The sequence below is a fragment of the Micromys minutus genome (genome assembly GCF_963924665.1).
Source record: "Micromys minutus genome assembly, chromosome: 24".
Classification (NCBI taxonomy): domain Eukaryota; kingdom Metazoa; phylum Chordata; class Mammalia; order Rodentia; family Muridae; genus Micromys; species Micromys minutus.
In genome coordinates this window covers 41,091,342-41,118,810 of record NC_137959.1, presented here as the reverse complement: position 1 = coordinate 41,118,810, position 27,469 = coordinate 41,091,342, and the positions used below count along the sequence as shown (strand labels likewise).

The following is a 27,469-nucleotide window of genomic DNA, read 5'->3' as shown; positions in this document are numbered from 1 at the left end:
GTAGTGTTTGGCTCAGAGTGTTTATTTCAACTATTAGTAGTAAGGCAGGATGCCTCCCTTAGAGGCAGAAGGGAGGAGTAGGTAGGGGTTGGGGAATGGGTAAAATGGAAATACCTTACTTAGCCTTTAGAGACAGACAGCAGTAGGGTTAGCCTTCTCTTTCCTTCCATGTCTAAAGGCATCCTCAGACTCTTCTTCCTCAGTGGCGGTTTGCCATCTGGCCCTCTAAAGTGATGGCTTTCTGGAGATGCTTGCAAGCACAACCTCTGGACTTCAGACGGGAGAGTGACCAGTCAGGAGGGACCTTCCCTTCCACTGATCTCAGTCCCTGAGGTGACTACGAACCAACTTCCCAACCAACCTTGGCTAGTTTGACCTGCCCGAGGAACTCTTATACTAGCAAGAGTGTGGATAAATGAGTCATGGAGGTGGAAATCAGACGCGGATGAACATGCTTCATGGGAGAAGGTGGATCAGTCACCATATCCGTGGCTGGAGATCCCAGAACCACAGAGGAAGCCTGCCAGCTACACTGCTAGAGACCATAAGCCAGAGTCAGGTCTTTGGCTCAGGTCACACCTTCCTAATGACTGGGTATGGAAGCAAAGCCTTCCTGGTGAGTCTCACCATGACAAGTGTCTCTTCTAGGGGACTGAGTTGCCAGTGTCTTTGGGTGTATAATCTCTGCTTGGAAGGGGTTTCCTCCTCTCCCTTACACAGCCATGACCAAGTACCCAGACAGTGACTCACTAACTTCATCTCCTCCCCTCATTCATGTTTTTTTTATTTCTAAGATAAGTTGCTAAGTCACCATCCCCCCACTCCCCCATGACAACTTGCACCCGAGTGGCTGCAGGTCTCAGTTATTGAAGCCGTCCTTTATTTCTCCTAAGAACATGGGCAGGGGCTGCTTAACATGGAGCATGACAGTGGGCGGGGTGGGGGGGCACATGGAGAGTGGGAGGTGAGGCATGAGCCCCAGCCTGGGGTCTTGCCTTTGCTGGCTTTTCTTGAGCTGCAAATAAGGGCCCTGGGCACTGGCTATCCCTCAAGTTTAGAATCCACGATTCACTGCAAACCCAAACCCTGCCATCAGCTGATATCAGAACAGATACCAGTGCCATTCATGGCTACGATGGAACGGAAGACTGCTTGCCTCTGCCACACCAGAACCAGTGCTCATGGCCAAGCTGCAGCACCATGCTGGTTTCCAGTCCACAGCAGCATATAACCAACACCTTTTTTGTGTAGTGCTGGAAGTCCTAGCTGTGGTGGGCAGGTGCGGTAGGGACCTACATCCTCTAGCTGAGCTTGTTAAGTCTAGAGGTGAACCCTGACTCACAGAGGTGCTATGAAATGTTTAAGGCTTTCACACACACACACATACACACACACATGCAGGCATGCACTCATGTGCACACAGACAGATGCACACAGGGACTATTTGAACAAGCTGTTTATCCATGGAGAGAACACTTCTAACTTGTTAGTATCAAAAGATACATGGAACCCTGCCATTGCCTGAGCTAGCTGCCCAGTACTGGTCACACTCCATGCAGCACATCTCCCCAGCCACTGATTACTTTTTTCCCTTTGAGACAGGGTCTCCCTATATAACCCTGGCTGTCCTGAAACTCACTATGTAGACCAGGCTACCCACAAACTCAGAAAGATCCTCCTGCCTCTGTCTCCTGGGTGCTGGGATTCTGGTTTGGGCCACCACAGCCTGCTGTTTGGTTTTTGTTTTTTTCTCTTATTTAAAGGTGTGGAGTATTTTTGCTCAAACAAGTGTCTAAGCTAAGGGTCTTTGAAATATCTTTTGTGATCTGTTTATTCTTTTTAAGAGAGTTAATGTATACTACTACATGCATGCAGGTTCTCCTGGGGGCCTGGCCTCTGTTTTAGACCCTGGAACTGGAGGAGGTGCCAGATGTCATGAGCTGACAGGTATGTGCTGAGACCTGAACCCAGGTCATATGTAAGAGCAGTGGGTGCTCATGGCCACTGAGATCGTTACTACGTTCTCAGTGTGAGTTTGTCAAAGAAATGACTGCAGTCTTTAACTTGGCCTGACTATTTCAAAGGAGGCAGAGAACTCTCATGTGTAGTGCACACAGAAGCAGGTGAGAGTGTGTGCTTGTGTGTGTGCTGCAGACGTCTCTCGGCATCTCTCAACTCTCAGATTTCTATAGAGGGCTTGGAAAAGCTGTTCTATATTAACACTCCGGCCCTTCATGTAATCAGGGAAGTGAGTGCCCATACACTTCAGAGACTGGAGCGCATGTCTACGGAGCTCAAAATAAGCCCATTTTGAAATCACAAGTTAAATATCTGAAATGCATTTAAATGCAAATTATTTCTGAACTTATCACAAAAGCTATATAAAGTATCAGGAGATTGAGCTGCCACTGAATGGTAACAACTCAGGACCCGTCACACAATATCCATTTGGAGATTTGCAGTGCACAGTGGGCCAGGTTGAAGATCTCAAAGGCAGTGAGCTATTAAAAAAGAAAAGGTATCTCTGAGCAAGGCACATTCAACATATATCCTCGGCACATGCATTGATGCCTAAAATATAATCTGCCTAAGTGTGCCGTATAGCTGCAAATTGTGTTTCTGAATAATATCTACATAATTTTCAATAAACTCATGGTAAATTATCTAGATCTCAGGTACCAAAGACAAATGGCCTTTGCTAGAATTAGTTTTCCCCCCAGGAGTGAGAAAATGGAATCTATCTTCTGTAATGGGGAAAATTAAAAAAAAAAAAAAAAAAAAACAAACAAAAACCAAAAATCACCTTGCAGAATAGACAATGCGCCTTGGCAAATGCCGGCTGCAACATGCTACCAAGGGCAACTCTCAAAATTTAGGGGAGTCTGGCATTAGGGCAACAGGCATCAGAGGAAACACAACATGGTTTGGTGGCACAGATATACAAGATGGCTGCCTGGGAGTTCACTGGTGGCCTTTTATTACTGCTTACACCAGGGTCAGAGCCACACTATATTTTCTTGAGGCTCGGTTATTCCTTAGGGCGAGGGTTATCCTGTGCGTCCTGGGGGTGTTTAGAAATATTTCTAGCACTCACCCCCTGGACATCAAAAACATCTGCGATTCCACTGCACTGGCCAGAGTGTCTCCTGATGCCATCAACTGTCCCCTACAGGCTGGCTTTGCTCCCAGTTGAGAATGACTCATCCACAGACAGCAGCTGGCCTTTCAGTAAGGAGTGACAAAGGGAGTGTGTCTGTGTGTGTGGGGGCACTCTGTGGGGGCAGGGTGAGTTCCTCCTTTGGGTCTCTCCCCACAGGCTTTGTAATCATCTTCCTGACATATTCCGAAATCTCAGTTTCTCCACAAGAAGAGCAGACAAAAATAAGCTGTACCTTCTAGCTCTTAAGTTAGGGAAGGGATTATGCAAGTATTTTTTTTTTTTTTTTGTTCATCCTCAAATTCCTCCAATCTAGGACATGCTCCCTGGCCTTGTGGGAACACTTCACACTGAAGCTCTGGCTCAAGAGCGTCCGGAATCATCATAGCCCGACTGTTAAAGGGTTCCAGGCGCTGCCTTGCTCTTTGCTGATTGAATCATTTTCCTTTTTAATTTTCTTCTTACATTTTCAGTTTTGCTAGTTTCTTTTAGGATGTATAAATTAGTTTGGTCCCATTCATTCCAGCTTCTCCCAACTTCACTAGAGCAGGAACTTGGCCTCCCAGGTGCCCTTGTCTCATGTCCAGGGTCCTCCTTCCTATGGAATCATAGGGTCAGCACTTGGCAGAACACCACTTGCTGGCTTGAGTGGTCACACATGCCGTGTAGTTGTCCCTAAATCTCTGGTGACCAGATGCCCCTTGGTAGGCTGGCATTGGTGTCTCATCTTGGGCTAAGGTGACTGTTTTAGGGTTGCTCTGAGTGCAAGTGGTTCTAAACCTAAATAGCCCACGTGACCAATCACCTTTTCTCTCACACCTGAAGACAATGCCCTGTAAAACGAACTTATAAAACATTTAAGAGACTCCATCCGGGGCTTCGGGAAGAGCCCTGGGTATTCCCACGGTCTCAGGAAAAGTGTCTGAGAACCTGGTTTATCCAACACCTCTGCTGGGTCTCTGAAGGAAGAAACACGGGGTGGTCCCTGGTTCTTCCTCCAGCCCTTCTCACGTTCCCACCAAGCATATGCACTTTTCCTACTTCCCCAGGGAGCCTGCAAGAGCATCTTCCCACCACAGTCCACTGAGCTGAAAGAGGGTCTGTGAGTTGATAAAATGGCAGATGCAGATTTCTAGAAGGTCCGTGCTCCCCAAGATGCCGTTCCTACTCATCCTTCTCACCCAGTTCACATCTAGAGAGCCAGGAAGATGAACGTCCACAGAAAGAGCCCAGCAATTGATCAGCGAGAATGGTGTTCACAGAGCCCAGTTCTGCACAGACTCAGTCTACACTGAGAACAGGAAATCTGCCCTCGTCCCTTCCCTGAGTTCCCCAGTGCCTAGATTGGTCCAGCCTACTCCCAAACGATTCCATCTATACTGCCTAGTGTTCCCAAATCCCAAATACTTTTTCCTTCAATTCGCTCCCTTAGTGCGCATGTGCGCATGTGCGTGGTGTGTGTGTGTGTGTGTGTGTGTGTGTGTGTGTGTGTCTTCCTAGAGATAAGAGCTTACCGTGAAACAGGAAGCTGAGTGGGATATGGGCCAGGGAGGAAAATGACAAGATAGCTTTTCTACGCTGTCTCAGAGGCTCGATCACCATGGAAAAGATATTTTTGCAAGCCCACTTCGTTGCATGACCGTTCATTCTAGACATAAAGCTCCTTTTATTTGGAACCCCAAATAGTCCTACTAATGGCCCAACCTCATGTGACCAGAAACAAAACAAAACAACAACAACCACAATCCCACCAGTGGAGATCTCAGTGGAGGCCATGCTTAGAATCTGCGCTCACAGGAGAAAGCAAAGGCGAGCATGCGCAGTTCAGTGTGACCTACTCACCACCTCACTGCCAAACCCTCCAGTCTGCCACCCAGACTGCCCTCTCAGGTGCAGCGCTATACGGGTTCTAACCCTGGAATTAGTCATCACAGCAGAAGATGAGCTTCCACAGAACAGATGACCCCTCAGCATCTTGCAGGTAGCATGACCAGTCCGGTTTTATTAGCGTTTTGTTCGCTAAGCTTCATCAGACAAGGCCTCACCCAGCCCTGTTTGCTTTTGCCAGATTCCGGCTTCAGAGTTCCAAGTATTCACCTTGGAACAGGCTCTCTACTTGGCTCCATTTGCAAGAGGAGGAACACACGCCCTGGAGTCACCCACTCCTGGTGCTAAGTCTTTGCTGGAGATTTTCTAAGGCAGGGCTGAGAACCGTGCGCTTTTGGCAGAATGGAGTTGGGATGCAGTCACATCTGCGTCTTCAGAAGAAACCAAAAGAACACAGAAACGGCCTTTCAGTGCCTTCCGCCTCACAGTGAGGAACGATAAGCCTTCCTTATCGAGAAGATCTTCAAAGGCATTCCAATCAATCAAAGAAATCAACAGCAAACAGCTCTGCACACCAAAGTCAAAGCCTGAAATTCCAAAAAGAAATATTTTGGGGGTGGGGCTGGAGATCGGACCACAGTAGCTGCAGAGGACCCTGAAACACACAAAGCACTCACTGCACCCCTCCCCCGTGGGTCTAGCAATAAAAGACAGTCTTCTGGGGCCGAGCTCTGGGGAGGCAAAGAAGTTTCTGTGCTCTTGCAGGCAGTGGGTTTTCAACAAATGAGTGCATTTTCGAATTAATTTCTATTTCATAGCAATTTGGACGTTATTGTTGACTTGCTCAAATAAATTGTATCATCTGGAAACACAAATTGGATGCCACTTCCTTCCTGAAAACCCTGGGAGACCAAGTCACCTCTTAGAATAAAAAAAAAACAAAACAAAACAAAAAACAAAAAAAAAAAAAAAAAAACTAAGCTCCTGTTTTACCTTGCAGGGCCTGTCTGATGAGCCCCTCCCCACCCACGGCAACTCAACACATCATATCCTTTCGGGGAGCTGGGGCTAACTCCATCCCATCCCACGTTCCCTGGGTGGGAAAAGACCCTTGCCTGACACATGTCACTCTCGCTCTGGAGTCCCAGAGGTTCAACTCCTGCTTTCCACCTTCGGTAAGTGCCACACAGAATGGCCCCTGAGGGGATCTAAACTGATTATGGGAGTCTTGTGCTTAGGATTCTGAGTATCTGCCCTCATTACAAGAGGCATCTGGCTGAATTAAATCCCTCAGAGCATATACCCCACCTTCTTCCCTGCCCACCGTTCCCTTCCTTGTCCCGAACCCTTCCCCATCATCCACACCTATGTGGACTTCTCTGAGGTGACAGGACTCTCTGACCATCTTCTTGCCCTGGCTCCTGGCTTACTGCTACTTCTTTTGTTTCAAGTTTGCAGTGCCAGGGAAGTTTTGTCCCTCATCCCTCTTGTCCCTGATCCGTGTCACAAGACGGCAGTGCACCGCTAACCCAGACTAAACTTTCCAACAGCAAGCATGAGGTTCTACTGGGTAGATCTGGTCACAGGGCTTGTGTTTACGCAAGCTTCTGACCTATCTGAGGGAATAAACCTGGGCTGTTCTCAGCCTTGGGGCCCGAGTCCTGTAGGGCAGTATTTTATTCCAGTCCTGAGCATAGGGCAAAACTGAGTAGTTTTTTTTACCTGTGAGCTACGAGCCTGGGGTGAGGTGAGACAGGAAGTGTTCTTGTAGTGAACCCTGTGGCTGAACTCTGACATGCCTGCCCTCCGCAGAGGGCACTCAGTGCCTATGATACCCCTAGGTATTTTCCCTGGAGACTCAAGTTTGGCTTGGCAAGGAACCCTCATCAACAGTAGCTTCCACACTGCAGGCTACCTCCCACACTATTACCCCTCTGCATCATGGGAAGTGTACCACACTTCGGATTCCCCAAAGTCTAGCCCTTCTCATGCCGAAGTGGGATAGACGTTTTGGAGGGGTTTTCTTTCTAGGTGAGCTAACCTTTGACCCTGAGACCAACGGCAGTGGTGCTTAAGGCCAGATTCTTTTGATATCAGTCTAATTGGCCTCAAGTTTAGTCCAGGAGAATCTCTCATAAAAGTAATGCCAGACACTTTCTTCCCTCCGGGTTCTTAAATGCCCTTCCAGAGCAAGAAGAGCTTAAGGCCGCTTCCTGCATTTGGTCTCTTCTCCTCCTCTCTGCCCGGTGTACTGCTCAGATCCCTGATCTGCTCAGTGTTACACAATCCAAAGGAATTCACCTAATGCGTATTGATGAAGGCAATAGTTGTCATCTGGCTTATAGGAGCTGGGATATAGGCTCCGTCTGCATATATGTGTAGGACCTAGATCCAGTGGCGCGGCCCCAATACTTACTATTTTAGGGATAATTAAGTGTTGGTGGCATATTTTGGGAGATGGGATCAGAGAAGTTGGAAGTGATTTCATTTCCTTTATTTGTAGTTGACTGATTGGGCAGTATGGCTCTAAGGCTCTCCCAGTGCTGATGTCTCACAGGGTGCCAGAATTTTGGAAGAAGATGTTTTGAAGGAACAACCATGGGGTGGGAGAAAGGGTCTGAAGGATAAGGAGCTTGTTGCTCAAGCTCGAGGACCTGAGATCGAATCCCCAGAGCCCATGTGTAGGTGTCTGTAATCCTAGTACTCTGAGAGTGAGATGGGAGGTGGAAACAGGGGAATCTTGGAAGTTGTGGGTCCAGTGACCTGGTGTGCACAGTGATTGACACCCTAAGGTGTCCTCTGACCTCTACAGACTTGCTGTGTTGGATACCTGTCTTCCCTCCAATACACATATTCATTAAACAAAACAACAGGCACGACAAGACAATGTCAGCCACGCTGCAGTTAGGCAATGAAGGTGAGAAGGGCAATGAAGCCATCCTGGCCTGAACTGGATCTCTGAGCATGTATGGAGTCTGGAGTACCTGCCAGGATGCTGACACTCAACACCTCCATCCACATAATGGAGGATAGAGAGAAACTGGAGGACGAAGAATCTCTTGCCTGCCACCAGGAGGGCTGAGCCTCTTGCAGGACATTGCACTAATGAAATTCAGAAGAAATCTGTTTCCACAGCCCGGAATGAGGAGGCAGCTTTGCTTAGTGAACCAAATACATAATCAGCCGGGAGGCCCCGGGCAGTCTAATCCAGGTGTGTGGTTGCTGCAAGCAAGATGCTGTTTAGCCTCTCTATGCCTCAGTTTCACCAGCTGCATCCAGCAGATAAGGACAGGCTGCAAAATGAATGCTCAGACAGGTGGGGAGCCGGAGTGGAAAAAGTCCGATGGAGAGGCTCCTTGGAGCTGGGGTGGGGAGAAGCCTTGGGCAAATCAGGAATTACTTCTCCTTAAGCAGCCAGAAGATAACCGCTCATTTGTTTATCACACTGTCTCTCTGCCGTCTATTTTTTAAGTGTTTGTGTCTAGGGAGACTTAGAAAGCAGTTTTCCTCTGCTGTCTGCCGAGAGTCGGCCGTGAAGAGAGAGAAAATAAGATGGTTTTTCTCTTAATCAGTTAGAAACTCCTGTGCTGCCTCATTTGGCAGTCTTGTCTCACCTCTGTAACAGGTGTCGTTGTTCCTAATTGTGAGTAAACTGAGATCTAGGTGTGTATTACTAACTTGATGCCCCTTCAGCATGGCTGTACAGGAAGTAGCATACCCTGAGAGTTTTATGAGCGCACTAGAGCTTGGGCACACTTCAAGACATTCTGACTTAATTGCTTTCAAACATGGCTTGGAGGGTGGTGGGGAGTTCAAAGCTCCCCAGGGTGATTCTAATACCAGCAAAGTCTGAGAACCACAAATGCCACCTTGAAGGTCACAGACCTTTAAGGTGGAAATGCTGGCCTTGCTGAATTCAGGCCGGCTTCCTCCTACCCAAAGTTATCTCCAGTCTCAGGAAAAGGCCTTCATCTCTGGGCCTGAAGTTTTCTTTCCGTGATACAAACAAGTATTCAGGCCCGTGGCATTTCTCAGTCATCTGATGTCTAGACAGGGATGGGGCAAAGAAATCGGGGCACAGCTGCCCTGCTCTTGGGAGCCTTTAAAGCAACAGAACATTGCATCTCTGGGTTGGGTGGAGGCCTTTCTAAAGGCAAAGGGAAACATCTACTACCACAAGCTTAGTGAGCACCGAGTGGAACCCAGGAAGGGCTGCACCGAAACAGGCTCAGCGGTCATTCTCTGAGGTGACATAAGGAAGCAAATATGCTGTAGTGATTCAAATACTTAGGAACTGAGTGTGTGTGTGTGTGTGTGTGTGTGTGTGTGTGAGTGTGTGTGTATGAGAGAGAGAGAAAGACAGAGAGAGAGAAAGACAGAGACAGATGAAGACAGAGACACACAGAGACACACAGAGAAAGGAAGCTTGTGTGTGTTTACCTTTGTGTGCGCTCTCTCTCTCTCTGTGTGTGTATGTGTGAGTGTGTGTGTGAGAGAGAGAGAGAGAGAAAGACAGAGACAGACAGAGATAGAGAAAGACAGAGACAAAGACAGACACACAGAGAGAGGAAGCTTGTGTGTGTTTACCTTTGCGCTCTCTCTCTCTCTCTCTCTCTCTCTCTCTCTCTCTCTCTCTCTCTCTCTCTCTCTGTGTGTGTGTGTGTGTGTGTTTTAGTACCTGTTAGCATATGTGTGCAGGTGTACCAATGGACCTAGGCATCGATCTCAACTGTATCTCAGGATGCACACACTTTGTGTTTTGAGACAGAGGTCTCTGGCTGGGATCTAGAATTCATCAGTTATGCTATGACGGCTAATGAGAGGACCCCAAGAATCTACTTGCTTCTGTCTCTCCAGTGCTGGGGTGACAAATCATGTCCCGCCATGCCTGGCTCTTTCTGTGGGTACTTGGGATCAAACATCCTGATGCTTCAGTGGTAAGCATTTAGCCCCCTGAGCCAGCAGCCCAGCCTGGAGCTGTCTTAGACCCATGCTCTGGAGGATGTTCCAGAATCACTGGAATGTTGGGGACCTGCTCCAGTAGACATGGGTGAGACTTCTACCTAGTTCCCGGGTAATAATGTGGATTGAGGGGTACACTCTTGATGGCTTTTCTAATAGATGTCCCCGCCAAGAGAACATCTCCAACAGCCATCTGCTGAACTGCAACTTGGGCCCTCTATCTACCTTTACCTCTATTTTCCCTGCCCGGGGCCTAAGCTGGTATGCGACAGGTGGCTCTCAATGGCAGTCACTGCCTGCCTGCTCACCCCACTTACAGCCTTCACACCGTCGGGAGCTGCTGCTGTGATCATTTTCATCCCAAGAAAGAAGGCAGCAGAGACTGAGGTTTAAATACTGCCCAAGGTGAGATGGGACAGGGATACGTATGAGATGGAGAATATCCAATCTCTCTGCGCCCACGAGAACAGAAACTTCGCATGGTTCATCTTAAAAGCAAAGTTGGAACACGAAGCTCGGTGGGTCTGCCTCTAAAGCTTGGATCTCAACCCGAGCTGTTTGTACCTTCCCACACGGGCTTTTCCCTGGCCACATGGGCCACAGGCTGATAGGGCCACAGTGGCATGAGGAGGTAAGAGGGTAGATTTGGAGGTTTTCATGGTGACTGGGGACATGCTTAGCATCCCAGCACTAGGAGATGAGCTCATGAATTTGAACTCCGCCTGGACCATACAAAGAGAGACTGGCTTCAGGCAAACAGACCAACAAAACTCCAAATGGCAGGATCAGAGACACACTACTGTGGCATAACAGATGCTGAGTTGATGATGGTGCCTGGTCCTGCACTAGCCACCCCAGAAAACTAAACGAGTACGGGGTCCATCAGCTGGAATGTGAGATCCATCAGCTGTGTGAGAACCATCAGCTAGAGTGTGGGATCCATTAGCTAGAGTGTGGGATCCATCAGCTAGAGTGTGGGATCCATCAGCTGTGTGAGATCCATCAGCTGTGTGGGATCCATCAACTAGAGTGTGAGATCCATCAGCTAGAGTGTGAGATCCATCAGCTACAGTGTGAGATCCATCAGCAGGAGTGTGAGATCCATCAGCTAGAGTGTGACATCCATCAGCTAGAGTGTGAGATCCATCAGCTAGAGTGTGAGATCCATCAACTAGAGTGTGAGATCCACCAACTAGAGTGTGAGATCCATCAGCTAGAGTGTGAGATCCATTAACTAGAGTGTGAGATCCACCAACTAGAGTGTGAGATCCATCAGCTAGAGTGGGAGATCCATCAACTAGAGTGTGAGATCCACCAACTAGAGTATGAGATCCACCAACTAGAGTGTGAGATCCACCAACTAGAGTGTGAAATCCATCAGCTAGAGTGTGAGATCCATCAACTAGAGTGTGAGATCCACCAACTAGAGTGTGAGATCCATCAGGTGTGTGGGATCCATCATCTGTGTGTGAGATGGACACAGGTGTGTCCACGTGCATCTTGGACACAGGAGTGATGGACACGAAGCAGTTATGATGACAAGTCATGGAGTTTTGCAAAGGCAGATAGTTGAGGGAGCAGAGATGCCACATGCAGCTCTGAGCAAGGTTGATTCAAAGCTGCATGTCTAGGTGTTAGCAGTGGCTACTATGGCTCTACCGTGTGGGGGGCATTCTGCCTGTAGTCCAAGACAACTGGAACACCATGGAGTTATATTTGACTGTTAAGACTTAGGTGTCACCACTGAATACCCTATAGAGCTCGGGCCAGCCCCAAATGTCACTAGGGCTCAGGCTGAGAAGCTTCCCATTGAAGCGATTGGAACATTTTCTGTCACGACACCTGCTCTGGCTGTACCAGCCCGGTTATTTGGGTCTGGTGGCATCCTGTTGGGTACTTGTATCCTTTGATACATCCATTCTTTCTGTAAAGGACTCTAAGGAGACTTTTTTGGTGACCCCAAAGTAGCCAAAGAAGTGGCCAAACTGGAGGATGAAGAAGACTTAGATTACTGACCCCACAGTGAAAGGCTGGGGAGCTTTCCAAGTTCAAATACCACCAAGAATAGTTCAATCCTATGAAAATGTTAGGTACACCATGCAAGCATGGCATGGATATCATTATAAACAAGATAATACCCTAATAACTCCCCAGCCTAGATGTATCTGTACCTCTCAAATGTCTTATGGTCTTAAACTTTAAGATAGATCTATTTCCAGATAGAAGCAGCCCTTTTTGCTTATGCAGTCACCTTGCATTGAATTGTCTTGGAGCTACGCAGTGGTTAGAGGTAAGGCAGGTACCATGACTGAAAGAAGACATACAAGCAAGGAAATTGGAGTGTTGGGAGCATCCCAATTTTTTGGCCACATTCTTAACCATCTGACTGAGAACTTGATTCAAAGGAGGATATGTTGCTTAGGAGGAAATGTGGGTGTGTGTTTGATGCTGAGGTTCTCCCATGTCCTGAGGCTGTGGTGGCATGAATAAAAAAGGCCCCCGTAGGCTCATCTATGTGAATACTTGGTCTCTGGTAGGTGTAATCATTGGAAAGATTAGGAGACATGGCTTTAATTGGAGGAGGTGTGGTGTTTGACTGGGAGTGGACATTGAAGTTCCAAAATACTTCTGCCATCCCTAGTGTACACTCTCAGCTCCTGTGGACCACGATGTAAGCTCCCAGCTGTTCCCACCATCATGCCTTTGCTGTTATCTCATAGGCCCAGCTAAAAGCTGTCCTTGACAAGTTGCCTTAGTCATTGTATCCGGTGTGTAGCAGCAATAAGAAAGTAACTAAGGTAGAGATCAAGAACCCAGGAGTCCCAATTGCCTGCTCTATACACGCCATGAAACATATTGTCAGACTGCCTAGCTTTGGAATCACCTAGGAGTCTCACTTCTTGGTTCATGTGCAACAGTGTTTCCAAAGACTTTTAACATGGAAGGAAAGACCCATTTTGATATGGGAGTCACCATCCTATAGTCTGGGGTCCAAAACTGAATCAAGTAGGCTGAGCCTCCTGAGCACCAGCATCTGTCTCTCTCTGCTCCTTGACTGTGGATGGAGTGTGACCAGATGCCTCTTGTTCCTGCTGCCATGCTCATCTCTTCAAACTGCAAGTCAAAATCACCCCTTCCCTAAGTTGTCTTGGCCGGGGACTTTTGCCACAGCAAGCAAAGCCAAGCATGTAAGCATCAAGCTCATGTTTGTGACATCAAATGAGATAGTCATAAATATTTATGGTGGGCCCTGGTATACTGTAAATGTTCGTGAAATGTTGGTACCAACATCAATATAACACTCCATCTTAGAAACCCCACTGGTCTTCAGCCAACATATTTATTATTGGCAAATATATTAAACACTCTTTATGGGTCTGTATACATCAGGGACTATAATGGCTTGAATGTGAAATCATTCCCTTAAACTGTAAGCCAGAACAAACCCTTCTACCTTTAAGTTGCTTCTTGTTATGTGTTTTGCTGCAGCAACAGAGAGAGCAATAGAAGATCCTACTAGGCAGTCAGGAACACAGTAGGTGCACTGTAAAGTCAATTCCCATTTTATTTCCAAACACTACCCTCTTTTCTCACCCAGTTGTCTGTGCAACTTCTACTATGCAGACCTGGTCAGGGTGACATGTGCCTTTTACATCAATCTGCCATGCTTCCTGTCCTGCCTCATACCCTGCATCCCCATGGTGACCATTCCAAGTCTTCCACCAGGACCCTCACTTGCCTGATTCCATCTCCCTCTCCATTCCTGGCTTCCCATATTGACAAATTAGCCTCCAGAAGATTCCATTCACAGTGAGAGAGAATCATTACCACCCACTAATATTTTTATAGAATTTCATAAACTTGGTCATTCATGAATCATTTACAGTACTTTATTCCAATGAGGAGTTCACAAATCACTCAAACACTGGCAAAACGCATAATAATGAGTGATATTTCAGGAGGCTTTGCATTAATATGTCAGCTCCCAAGACTGCAAGAGCTAAATTATCTTGCCAGGTGCCACTTCAGGTCAGAACCACAGGAAGCCCTTCTGGGCACTGGGGCAGGGGACTGTGGTAGGGTGGCAGGCAGTCACAGAATGGGATAGAACAGTCAGACCCTCTCTCAGCCTAATTCAGATAGGTCCTAGGAATGGGGCTAAGGAATCTGGGTCCCATGTTAAAGTCTAGTTGGGGATAAAAGTGGGAAGAGGGACTTAGAAGCAAAGCTTTGGAGCTGTTGGGAAACTTGTATGAATCTTGATTCTAACACACACAAGAACTTTGAGTCCTTGAAGAAGTTGGCAACATGTTTCCTTCTTTCTTCTTCCCTCACTTCCTGCTCTCCCTTTCCCTCCCTCACTTCCTCCCTCCCTCCCTCCATCCATCCATCCTTTATCCTGCCCTCCCTCTCCTCTCTCTTCTCTTTCTCTCACTCTTTCCTTCCTTTCTCTCCCTTCCTTCCTTCCTTTCTCTCCCTTCCTTCCTTCCTTCCTTCCTCCCTCCCTCCCTCCCTCCCTTCCTCCCTCCCTCCCTTTCTTTATCTTCCTGCCTCCTTTCTTCTAACTGAATAGGGTCCAGGTGCCTCTGCCACTGAACTGTATCTAGGCTTTCTTTCTTTTTTAAAATTTTTATTGGATATATTTTATTTACATTCCAAATGTTATCCCTTTCCTGGTTTTCCTTCCATAAATCCTCTTTCCCTTCCTTCTCCCCCTGCTTCTATGAGGGTGTTCCCTCACCCACCCATCTTCTCCCATCTCCCCACTTTGACACTACACTAGAGCATGGAGCCTTAGCAGGACCAGGGGCTTCTCCTCCCACTGATGCAAAGGTCATCCTCTGCTACATATGCAGCTGGAGCCATGGGTCCCTCCTGTGTAATCTTTGGATAGTGGTTTAGTCCCGGGGAGCTCTGGTTGGTTGATATTGTTGTACTTATGGGGTTGCAAACCCCTTCAGCTCCTTCAGTCTTTTCTCCAGCCTTCTTTCTGAGTTGTTATTTGAGACAGGATCTCACTGGATTGTCCAGATTGGTTTTGAATTCACTCTGTATCTCTAACTGGCCTTCAACCTGTGATCCCTCTGCCTCAGCCTCCTGGGTAGCTAGGATTACAGAAGGCCTGCTCGGCTCCTTTTTATTGGTATCTCTTGCTTCTTCTGTCTCCTGTGTGGGACAAATGAGAACGTGTGCAGGGGGATGTTCCCAGCTATCTGCAGCACTGTGTTTAAAAATGGTAGCTTTTGATACTGGCATCCATTGAGGGTCAGGGACGACTGTATCCCAAGTAATGTCTTATTTGACAGCACCCTTGACTTCCATCAGAGTGTCTTCTGGTTGGATTTGGGGAGACTATTGGCTCCCAGATCTGTGCTTCTACATGAACAGTATTATTTAACGCCAAAACAAACAACAGCTATATGAAAGTAATTATGATGTCAATACAGACACCCACACGCTCCCTGCGTCTGAAGCTTGGGATAATAGAAGCTAAAGCCCAGGGGAGTGTGGAGATCTAAGATATGTGCTTTGAAGAAGCCACTCAGTTCCCAGCCGTGCCGACTGTCACAACCAGAATGGGTCTGGCCTCAGTCTTCAAGACAGGAAGTTACTTCCCAAGTGGGTTTGAAATAGGCAGGATGGACACCACCCTGTGTCCGAGGATAGCCCTACAACAGTACCTGGCTCTACCTCCGGGATAGAAGGAAACAGAAGGGAGACTGAAAGGAAGAGCTAAAGCTTGGGGAGATGGGACATGAGAACCCAGGCTGCCAAGTCTGTGTGGAACAAAGTCCCCTAAGAGTCAAAGGTTACAGCTTTGCCATCCATCCATCTTCATCCTCCTGAAACCAAAACCCATGATTCTCAGAGGCATGGGACCTACGAATGGGTGGGGACCCTACAATACACCACATGGCTATAATACAACCCGGAAGTTCTGAGAGAAGCCTTCAGCTGGAGTTTCTGAAACAAACCACTGGTCGTGGGTTTAATGCTGCCTGATGACCTGAGCCCCAAAAACTGTTGTGACTGTCCCCCCAATCCCCCCTCCTACTGATCTTTCTCAGTGCACCTGAAGATAAAGCCCACTGTCACCTAAGGTGAAAGCTCACACTGAGGAGGAGCCAAACATGTGGTTCCCAGCATCTTCACTTGGATGTTACAGACTCCCAGCAGGATGACATTCCATAAACCAATCCTGGACCCCACAAACACCAGCATGGCCTTGGATACAATACCTCCTATTCACTAATATCTGTAGGCAGCGCTTCAAAGGAAGATACCTCACCAATTCTCATTCCCCCCATCTCATAATCTGAGCTTCCAGGTACAGACAGATGGTCCCTGGTAGACCTTTTTCTCTTCCTTTAACATCTCTGACTTCACCCCCGAATCCCTTTGATATTTCACGGAGAGGCAGAGCAACCATGACTCTTGTTTACAGTAGACCTTGTTGTGTGTGTCGGATGTATGTCAACAGGTCAAACGTGTTAGAAAACTGTAGAACTTAAGACGTTCAGGAAAACGATGCCACCCAAGAGTGGCTCTGATTTAGGAGTATCTGCTACATGCTGGGCACTGTGCCAAGTGTTTGCAGAAAGAAACCCATTTTGCCTTGTATGGAGAGGGACCTGCTATTCTCTGTGCCTTGTAGGAGCAAGATTAGAGAAAGTTCCTAGCTCACGTGGCTCAGGAAGAAGCATTGCTACTAAGATCTGTGTGACAGGGTTTGTTTTTCTGATCCCTCCACTCTTAGCCACTGAGGTCAGAAGTGATCAAATTCACCAGACCCTGCCTCAGTTCCCTGGCTTTGCCACCTCACACATATCCCATGACGGGTGTGGGGAGAGAAGGTGGGGCCTCTCACAGACACCGGACAAGTCATCCCTGGCTAATGTCACAGTCAGTGACTCCTATGGGCCTAGCGTCAGATTTTTTTTTTTTACAGTAGCCAGACTTCCCGTTGGTGCAAACAGCTCCTCTTTAGTACACACTGACCGGAGCTTTCTCCTGTTCATAAAGTGTTCAGAAAGCCCCTGGCATAAGAACTCAAAGGCATCCATCTTCCTGGGACCAAGACCATGATGCCTGGGGACATGGAGCCTGCTGGACGGGGACCTCACAACACAACACGTGGCCAGCCGTAGATGCCTCCCGTGACTGTGGCCGGGCATTTTTTTACTGAAACTCACAAAGAAAAAGATGAGCAGGCAAGAGGACCAAAATCCACAGCCTCAAGCACAATTGCCAACTCTGATTTTTCTCCTTCCTCTTCTTTTTCACGTGACTTTAATCATTGGAACCATTTGTATACGACACCAACAGACTAGCACAGACTAGGGAGAAGCCCATCAAGATGGAACCCCCCCACCCCACCCAAGCTGGCAACATCCAAGAGGTCTGTGTTCACAAGACAAATTCTATTTCTTCATTAGAAAATAAGGCGGTAATATGATTTACTTATAAACTGTTCGGAGAATCAAATTGCACGAAACAAATTACACGCTTAAAACAAGTCCCGGCACATAGCACATTCACAGAGCGACCACGTCGAGAGCATAAAAGCACCGTTCCCAAGGAGATGCCCACACTAAGCATCAATGACTTTTTCTGTATTTAGTTTTCTCGTTCATCTCTGGGTATTTAATTTTACACATTTCCTTGATTTTTCTGTTACCGTGGCTCTAAAGGCACACCTGTCCTATTGCACGCAAGCGAGCGCTTCTTAGCAATGACACCATATGTGTTTGTCTTCTGTTTCTTGTCTTGACTATTCCCGTGTAACTACTCTGTTTCCACACGATCCTTCTTCACAGATAATTTATAGATTTGTCTTCTATTTTTCTGTGTGTGTTCCTGTGTATGTGTGTTTGCGTGCATAGAGTGCCCATGGAGGTCAAGGGAGGGCATTAGCTCCCCTGGAATTGGAGTTACGGGTGGTCGTGAGCTGCTTAATATAAATGCTGGCAACTAAAGTCAGTCCTTGGAAGAGCAGCAAGTGCTCTGACCACTGAGCTCCCACGCCAGCCCCCGACATGCTATTGTAAATGCTGCAGGAAGCTGCCTTCCTTAACACCCCAATGCAAGCACCCTCCTGCAGCTCACTAATTCATCCTGCTCCACCCTAAGGACCATGGCCTACATTGTACAAAACGGCACTAACTCCTTCAGATTCCATCAGGATAAACGCCTAAAAGCAGGATTATCTTGTCTTCGGCTTTGTACTTATCACGGTTAGTCAGAGCACAGGCCTCTGAAAGCCAGGCTTGGCCTCAGGGTTTTGACCTCCTCTGAGGTGCCTCCGGCATCTCTCCCATTGGTCTCTACAACCCAAAGAGTGACACAGGCCCAGTGGCTCTGCTGATGAGCTAGGGACCCCCCTCACTGTCACTCCCCCCTTTTGTTCTTCCACAAGCACCTCGAGCCACACTTTCTCGAGTTTGATGAGGCACAGAAATAATCGGCTCAGTGCAAAGAAAATGCTTTGAAATCCACATCTCTACGCACAGGGTGAGCAGGCACCCAGGACTCACTTGATAAGTGGCGATCGTTTCTCTGTCCAGGGTCCGTGTCACAGAGACGCTTCCTGTGTTCTCATTGATTCTGAAAGTTCCTTTCGGGTCTTGATCCACTCCCCTCCCGGTGAGCCGGAATTTGGACCCTTCGGGTCTGTCACTATCGACTACCTGTTCAGAGAAACAGAGTGACATTTAAGGCTGTCTGAAAGGCATGGAGAAAGCCCATCATAGACATACCCACACCCCCTTGGTGACCAACCCACTAGTGTCAGGTGCCGATTAGCCAAAAGCAATCTTGCCCAGAACAGCATCGTTGCTCTGCCTGGTTCATGCAAATGGTTGCTACTTCCAGCTGGGGAGGCTTAGCAATACTGGAGAGACCCGGGTAATGGGGCAAGGCGGGTGGGTATTGGGGAAACTTGCATTGTTTTTATTGGAGGAAGGAAATCTGGTTTTCTCTGCAAGCAAGCAGAAGCCACTTAGCCACCAGTCACACACTGGGCAGGCACTGAGCAAGGTTCACATCTTTGTTGCTAGTTGCCACATGCCTCACAGCTCCCCTGTGTGCCAGGCTTTTCGGAGGGACTCTCCTGTACCTCTTCATACTTTTAAACGGTGCTGGGAATGGGACTTTGGGAAAAAAAAAAAAAAAAAACTACCCTGAGTTTGTTTGTTTGTTGAATGGGTAGAACCACAGCGGTACGGTATTGAAGCTGACTCTGGCCACTGCTCTTAAACAGATGAAAATGAGATTGGAAACCATCGTTCCCACATTTCCAGACACTGCTGTGCCATACTGCTCTTTGTGGCTGTCGACCTTGGTCTGACCGTCTGTAGAGGGAGGCCCTTCCAAGCACAAGGAATAGTAAAGTCAGGGGCAGCGGGCAGGAGAGGGAACACCTAGAAAATTCCAGGAAACGGTGAGTTGTGAGCACACTTTGAGCAGAGGGGAGTTGAGGGGAGGTAAGGGTTAAAATATGGAGGTCAAAATATGGCGTGTGGGACTGTGCCGTGGAAGAGGGGAGCTGATGCTTGCACAAGCTAGTTCTGAGTCACACTCGGGTATCACATTCATCCATCTCTCGTGTTCCTGTGTTACCAGAGTTGCCATCGTTAATTTGGATATAACAAAAACAGAGTAAAGGCCATGAGCACAGTAGATATTGGGGAGGCACAGATAAAAGAAGGCGGATGTGCAGCCTGTTGTAACTACTTCATACAAGAGCAGGTGTCTATTTAAGTCTCACCCTCCCGGGGCAGTGCAGCGAGTACCAAGCCTGCAATTCCGCACACAGGCACCGGGTGGCAGTAGTGCCTAAGATAGGATGAGCATCAATGGTGGGTTAGTGGCAGGACCAGTGGAGGCACATCAAAACAATTCCGCAAGACAGGTAGGTTTTCTTGCATTTTCATTTTTTTCACTTAAAATGTTCTCTATTGAAATATACTTAAGGTTTTAATTAAACACCAATCATCTCCATTTGAATTAAGATTAATGGAAAATAGGACCGATAACAAGATGGAGGATACATTTTGATAAAAAGACATTTCAATCATGATCTCACTGGAGTTAAGTCATCTCAGGTCCTTTTCTGAGTCCCCATCCCCTGCTTAAAGGCTTTGGATGATCAAAGACCCGCCGCTTCTTGCCCTTCTGGTTGAGGCCAGGGTCCACCACATTGCCCAGCTGAGCAAATACATTCCTGTCTTCATGTAAACATGTTACAACCCTATCTTCAAACACAGGTCTTTGCTCCCAATTTCATCGGGTGGAAAGTGGGGACAATCACCCTTTAGTTCTGGGTGATCGAGCATGGGAAGGGAGGTTGAGGACGTGAAGGAACAGTAGAGCAGGGTGTGGTGGCCGGGTCTATAATCATAGCCACAGAGGAGGCTGAGGCAGAAGGATCTCAGGTTTAAAGGTCGAACACCTTGGTAAGACCCTATCACAAAATATGGCATTAAAAGGCAGGTTAGGGGCTTGAGTGAGCAGGCCTGAAGGTTGTAAGAACGGAGAGCTGGCCCCAGTGGCCTGGACCCCGGAGGCTGGCAAGCTGAGCAACTCAGCTCCTACCCCATCACAGATCCAGGGCTTTGAGATGGCTCACCCCAGCAACCACCCTATCTGTGAGTTGCTAGGACAGGTGAAGGGACCGGTCCTACGGATCCAAACCTGCAGGATCACCGTGACACAGGGCAACAACAGGATATCCCAGAGGAGTCATGTTGAGGATCCAGTATTGATAGTGTAGCAGAAGCCAGAGGCCTCAACCCAGACCAATGATTCACTGCATCCAACATTTGCAAGTAGAAGCTGTGTAGGCAGAAGTGTGTACTGTGTGACATATGGCAAGCTCCACGGATAAATATTAATATATAATGTATACATATTACATATTCAATAAAATATTTAATATACAAGATTTATATTTTACTATAAATTTATATATTATATAATATCTAATAGTAAATATATTAAATAAAATAATAATAAGATATAAATATAAGTATATTAGATTTTAATATATTTTTAGGTTTATTCTTTTAGTGGGGAGGTTGCAAGGGCAGAGGGTAGATATGAAGGGACGAGGAATGGTGTATGATGGGAAATTCACAAAGAATCAATAAAAACTTCATAGAAAAGAGGGCTAGGGGTATTCAGAGTCCTTGCCTAACATGCTTGAGGCCTTAGGTTCAGTCCTCAGTACAAAAGCCCCAAACTAAAGCATGAACGATGCACACAGACGGGGCGCTGATAAATCAGGGCTAACCACAGCAATTCCAATAGCAATAATTGCAATAAAATCACGCTGTTGCTCATGGGTGAGATGGATCCCCCCAGGCATAAAAGGCATCTTAGCCAGATAATAAAATTGAATCCATTTCTAAGGGAATAGACTGGCATTTTAAAGAAGTAAATTCAGACTTCTCCGGGCCGGGGCATGGTGGCCCCAGCAAGGTAGACGGGGACAGCTGGGAGACTTAGATAATCTTTATTTTATATCACTTTCCCTCCAGTGTGCATTCAGATGCCCTCTCTCTGCCCCTCGGCACACTCGAGGCATGTCCCATTAACCTGGAAGACAGTCTGAGCCAACGAATACCTTGCCCGTGTCCCTCCATAGCTGGGGAGTAACCCCTTCCGAGGTGGGACCCTGTTTCCATGGGCCTGCCGCGCACAGGCTTGGGGGAGAACCCACCAGGAAAAGACATCTCTGCTCTCTGTTCTCTTCCCCTTCCTCCTTGTTCAAAGAGGGTGGGGTCTGGGGACCCAGAACCTTCTGGAAGAAGCAAAGCTCAATGTGTCTCCTGGGGCAGGCATCTCTACAGCAAGCTGAACTGGAGACTTGGAAACTCCCAGGGAGATTTTTCCTTATACCGACAAGGTCGGGGCCGGTGCCTCCTTCTCTCTCAGAGAGCTTGAACCACTTGGCCTTATGGAGGCAGAGTTTCCAGAGAGGGGACACTGTTTAATGAGTGACTGCTCATGGATCAAAAGACTTAATAATCTCCAGGGGCAGAGCCAGCCTCCAATGCTGGGCGCCAGTTTAGCATTGCTCGGTCTCTCTCTCTCTCTCTCTCTCTCTCTCTCTCTCTCTCTCTCTCTCTCTCTCTCTCTCCCACTCTCCCTGTTTTCCTTCCCCTCCCTTTCCCCCCTCCTCTCCTCTTAGTTTTTTTCTTTCTTCTATTCCCCATCCCCTCTTTTCTCTCCCTTTCTCTCTCCTCTTCACAACTCAGCTTTTTTAATCTACACCTGGAGGCTGCCTCTAGTCCTCAGAGCTGTGTGTGCTGAAGGAACACCCACAGTGGAGTACAGTGTTCCAGGAACCACAAGGGACACAGGCTCAAGGGGAGTGGCTTGTTCTATCAACAGGAGTATCTCCTGAGCTATGGTTCCTGGTGAGCATCAGCTTGTCCTGGACTAGAGGAAATACGAGACTCCTTGTCTCATGGCCCTGAGCCCCTGGCCCTGCTTGTCTTGCCCCCTTAGGGCCCTGCTACACAATCAAGCTAGAGTCCAAGCACCACTCTGTCTTCTGTGGACAGCCTGCCATCCCCGGCCCACACATTTCTCACTAGAGTGGGTTCCCACTACTGCCTTTTGGAAGCTTCTTTTGAAACAGCCAGGTCTGCCACTTTCTGTCTTAAGCGTAATGATAGTGGAGACTCTTCCAGCCTGCTTCCCAGGAGCTCAGTGAAGCTGAGTGGGCGCATCTCCAAGGCACAGCCTTCCAGTTCCACCTGGGCCACAGGCAGTGTGGGGCTTAGAGGAGCTTGGAGAGAAAACACGGGAATTGGGGACACCCTTTAGGGGAAACTGGGAGACTCTGCTGAGTTTCATCATTTGACATTGCAGTCTACAAAATGCAGACTTGAGATCCATAAGACTGAACTACAGGATGAAAACTGCAGGAGAGGGAGAGGGAAAGGGGGAGGGGAGGGGGAGGGGAAAGGAGGGAAATGGGAAGGGGAAAGGTAGGGAGGAGGGGAAGGGAAATGGAGGGGGGGATGAAGAGGAGTGGGGGAGGGGAGGAGAAAGGAAGGGGAGGGAGGAGAAGGAGAGAAGGAGAGGAGGGGTCGGGGAGGGGGAGAGAGAAGGAAGGGAGGGATGGGGAGGAGAGGAGGGGTGGGGAAGGGGGAAGGGGAGGAGAGAAAAGAAAGAAAAAACAAATTTGTTGAAAAGTGAATTTAGGATTCCTGTGTTGGGCTCCTACTTGGTCTTTGCAGATGAAGAAATTCTGGTTCCTGATTGGAATGGTGATGCAATTTCCTCTTGGTTGAAATACTGCCTCTTAGAGAGTGTTGTAAATTGCTGGGGTGCTGTTTGTATTTTGATGCTAATTCTGCTTCCTCTAGAGGAATGGGTCACTTAAATACTCAGGTGATTCCACATGAACCTCTTCCCCATTTTAACTGGTCAAATAAAGGCCAGAGCCTGTGAGTCCACAGTGGAGGGGAAAGGTGGGGCTGGAGGTTTTAGAGAGGAAGGAGGCAGGAGACAAGGAACCAAGGAGACAGAGGAAGAGGAGGTGGAAAGAAGATGAAGTAAAACCAGTGACCCGGAGAAGCCTTAAGTAACAAGAGATCTCAAGGCTGGGGACTAGAGTGTTGTAGTGGTAGATCTGCCCAGCCTAGGCGTCCAGCTTATAAATATTTAATTGAGTTATGTGTTTTTTACACTGATATAGTGGGGTTAGAATAGTAAAACAGCTGAGAACATAGGAGACTTAGGTCCTGAACAAACTTCGCCAGGGGGAGCCGAAACTTAGAAGACACACAGGACCCCTTCAGAAGGACAGAGGAAGAAAACTGTTCCAGGAGGATGCTGACCAGCCAGGGTTGCCGGGAGGAGTCTCCAATGTGCTCAGTTGTCACCTTCAGGGACCCTTTGGGACTCACCACCCACCTCCACTGGGGTTGGGCTTTTGGGCTCCCGCCTTTTAAAGTCTGCACCCCTACAAGCAGCTCCTTGCCAATGTCCCTCCAAGTCACTCCAGTGAACTCCCAGGCTGGCTCACTGAGGCCAGCTTTCGGGAGCATCATCTCCGTTTGTTTGCTCAGGTCTCCCCAGGGACAGGGCCACCCAGTCCCCAGCCACTGCCTTCCAGTGCCTGAGGAGTGTTTGAGGTTTCAGGGCCACCAAGCCTCATTGAGCAAGAGATAGACTTAACCCACTGTATGTGGCTCTGAGCCGTGGGTGCTGGCAGCCCAAGTATGTCCGGATCACCCTCACAGTGATACACAGGGCTTCTTTAGTCCGCCCAGATGTGGTCTCATGTGGCTCCTCCTCCTTCCCTCTGACTCAGTCCTCTGGCCAGAATCTACCCTGCAGGCTAGCCTCAGCAGCTGTTAATACCCTGAACTCCGCTGAGCAGGTTTGCAATTAGCAGGCTTTGCAGTTACCCTTTGAAATTCAACAGTCTCTGCACAGCAGGATTTTATTTTTCCTTTCCTCCTTCTGGAGTTAGAATGGAAAAAAGAGTTAATGATGAGAAAAGAAAAGAAAAAAGAAAAAACACTGAGGACCCCAGGTGCCAATTTGCTGGAAGAGCCTATAAATTGCATTCAGAACCCTTCTGTGTCCCCAGGGAAAGAGACTTCTGGCTGGGCTGTACCCATGGCAGAAGGGGGCTTGAGCCAGGGTTCTGGCATCAGAAACCAAAGACCCCTCTGCTTTTCCCCTGCAAGTTTTCTGCAAGATACTGGCTTTTGGTGTGCAAGTATGCAAGTGTGTGTGTGTTATGGCTGTGTGTGCTCATGCATGTGGTTATGTGTATATGAGTGTATGTGTGTGATTGTATTATGCCTGTGTGTGTTTATGCATGTGGTTGTGTATATGTGAATGTATGTGTGTACATGTGCGTGTGTTATGGCCGTGTGTGTTCATGCATGTTGTTGCATGTGTGTGTGTGTGACTATATGTGTGTGAATGTGACTATATGTGTGTGAATGTATGTGAGCATGTGATAATACTGTGTGCATGTTCTTTTGCATGTGGTTGTGTGAGTGAATGTGATTGTGCATGTATGGGCATTATGCCCGTGTGTGTGTGTGTGTGTGTGTGTGTGTGTGTGTGTGTGTGTGTATGTGTGTGTGTATGTGTGTGTGTGTGTGTGTGTGTGTGTTCATGCATGGGGTTGTGTGGTAAGTGTGTGAGTATATGTGTGTAAATGTGTTATAACAGTGTATGTTCATGCATGTGTGTGACGTGTGTGTGTGTGATGTGTGTTTTCTATTTTGTCCTTTGAGAGCTCTGGCTGGCCTCTACCTTGCATCAATCCTCCTGCCTCCGTCTCTGAGTGCTTAAATTACAGGTGTCATTGAAGCACTTAAATTACTATGTGTATATTCAGATACATATCTAACAGTTTGAAGAGGGATAATTTTAGGCTTACAGAAAGGCCATGGAAAGAGCACACTGTTCCCATGTACCTGCCTGCAGTGCTGGCTGGATGCCCTGAGGGGTGAATGAATGCTAATACTTGCGAACGTGTGTGTGTGTGTGTGTGTGTGTGTGTGTGTGTGTGTGTGTGCTCTGATGTGATTATCGCCTCTCTTCGGATCTCAAATGTAGTAGGGATGGCTACATGAGGGTGTGTGTGGACTCAGTGCCAACTGTGTGCCTGTCTTTCCACTGTGAACTAGGTTCTCTCAGCAGGTCACGTGGTTGACGTTTATCTGCTTCTAGGAATTCTTCTTACTGGTGGCCCGATGCCTCATCCCCTCCCTGCCCTTGCTTTTAAATGTTAGGTTCTGGATTTTAAACATCTGGAGAGTGGCATTTGGATCTGGTACAAGGTATTTTGCCCATGTTCCTTCTGTGTGTCTTTCTTGTCACATGAAGGAGCACAGAGAGGATTGGGTGAGAATGAAAGTTGTAAGGCATTGTGTTCCACACAGCAGAGAGCTTTGGCCAACTTTATCTTTGGATGGGCACAGAGCTTGAATTTTCAAAGAATCTTGCCGATTGGAAATCCCTAAAACTGTTGGGATCTTCTGTAGCTTCCAACACTTAACTTAGAATTTCACCCACATTATGCAGTCTGATTCCTCTCTTTTTGGATTAGCTTGTAAGGTTGGTGGCCATGTTGAATGGCTTTCACAGTCATCAGGAAGAGGGCATCAGCAGCCATCCATGTAGATATATCAACAGCCAGGTCGAGGAACAAAGTGGTTGCTCACACACCGGCCAAGAATGAATCTCAGAGTCTCCCCAAGGTACCTCTGAGAAAAACACAGCCTGCTGAGCCTGGGACATCAGAGGATCCAGTGGTAAGCCTCAGGGAGTGAGTGGAGCATAACATAGGTGGTTTTGGTCTCCAGTGGGTCCTGCGATTGTCAGAGAACTTCACAGGGAGTCATTATGAGCCTTTGCATTTGAAAAGCAAGTTGGGAAACCCAGAGGCGGAGGAGTGGTAAGAAATGGGGATAGACTGGCTAGGAACATCCACCAGAGCTGAATGTGGGCAAGGGGTTCTGCAGTAATGACAGAACCCCAAAAGTGGATCCCCCCCCCACACACACATACTTTCCATGATGGGAAATGCTCGCCCTGGGCCCATGTCATTGGCAAAGTAAGAATGAAGGATCTCGAAGTCCCACTTCCCAGATTTCTATGCATCTAAAGGGCCACCACTCTGTACCTAAGCATCATCCTTAAATTCTCCCCTACTGAGCTTTGTCAGAGCAACGGCGTGATATGAAGGATGGTTTCTGCCATCTCAGGGGAAAATAAATTATTCAGGCCCCTGGACAGGGCTGAAATGTTGAAATGCATACACGCACTGAGTGTCTTACGAACTTGCCAAATCTCCCTCTGCTTCTCTGATCCATTCGCCATCAGCTTTTTTTTTTTTTTTTTTACAGTTCCCAGAGAAAGGTTAAGCCAAATATTTATGCACTCATTTGAACTACAGTTTAGAGAAAGCAACTTAACAAAATCAGCATTTATGAACCTGGAGCCTTTCCCGTTTGGAAGTAATCAACAGGAGCAATTGCACCAGCTCTCCCTGGAGATTCAAGTTGGCTGCTGTTGCATGGAAACTTTCAACACTACCTCCTCTTCCTCCTCCTTTTCCTCCTACTCCTCCTTTCTCCTATCCCCTAATCTTGTGTAAGATTAAGGCTTGGAAAATAAGCAGCATCTAAAGTAAATAAAGTGTCAACCATGTTCACTTGAAGGCCTGGCATTCCTGTTCTGCCGGACTCTTGGTGGGAAGGACTCATCCACAGTTTTGAGATTCCATATTCGCTGAAGCTGCCACACTCCCGAATAACTCCATAGCACCCGGATTAAAATCTCCCAAGACCGTTTGCATATGCTTGGCCCCGGGAGTGGCATTATTAGAAGGTGTGGAGGAAGTGTGTCACTCTGGGGGTGATCTTGGAGACCCTCCTCCTAGGTGCCAGAGGATGCTCAGTCTGTTCCTGGCTTCCTTCTGGTGGAAATGTGGAACTCTCAGCTCATCCTGCACTATGCCTGCCTGAACACTGCCATGCTCTG

General features: G+C 47.8%; 1 protein-coding gene across 1 annotated transcript in view; it reads right to left on the bottom strand.

The window, feature by feature from the left end:
* The window catches only part of CDH13 (cadherin 13), a 961,236-nt gene that overhangs the window by 423,635 nt on the left and 510,132 nt on the right, over nucleotides 1–27,469 (bottom strand). Inside the window, exon 5 of the mRNA XM_080936858.1 lies at nucleotides 18,481–18,633. Within this exon, the coding sequence (XP_080792984.1) occupies nucleotides 18,481–18,633 (153 nt within the window). The remainder of the gene's footprint in view (nucleotides 1–18,480; nucleotides 18,634–27,469) is intronic.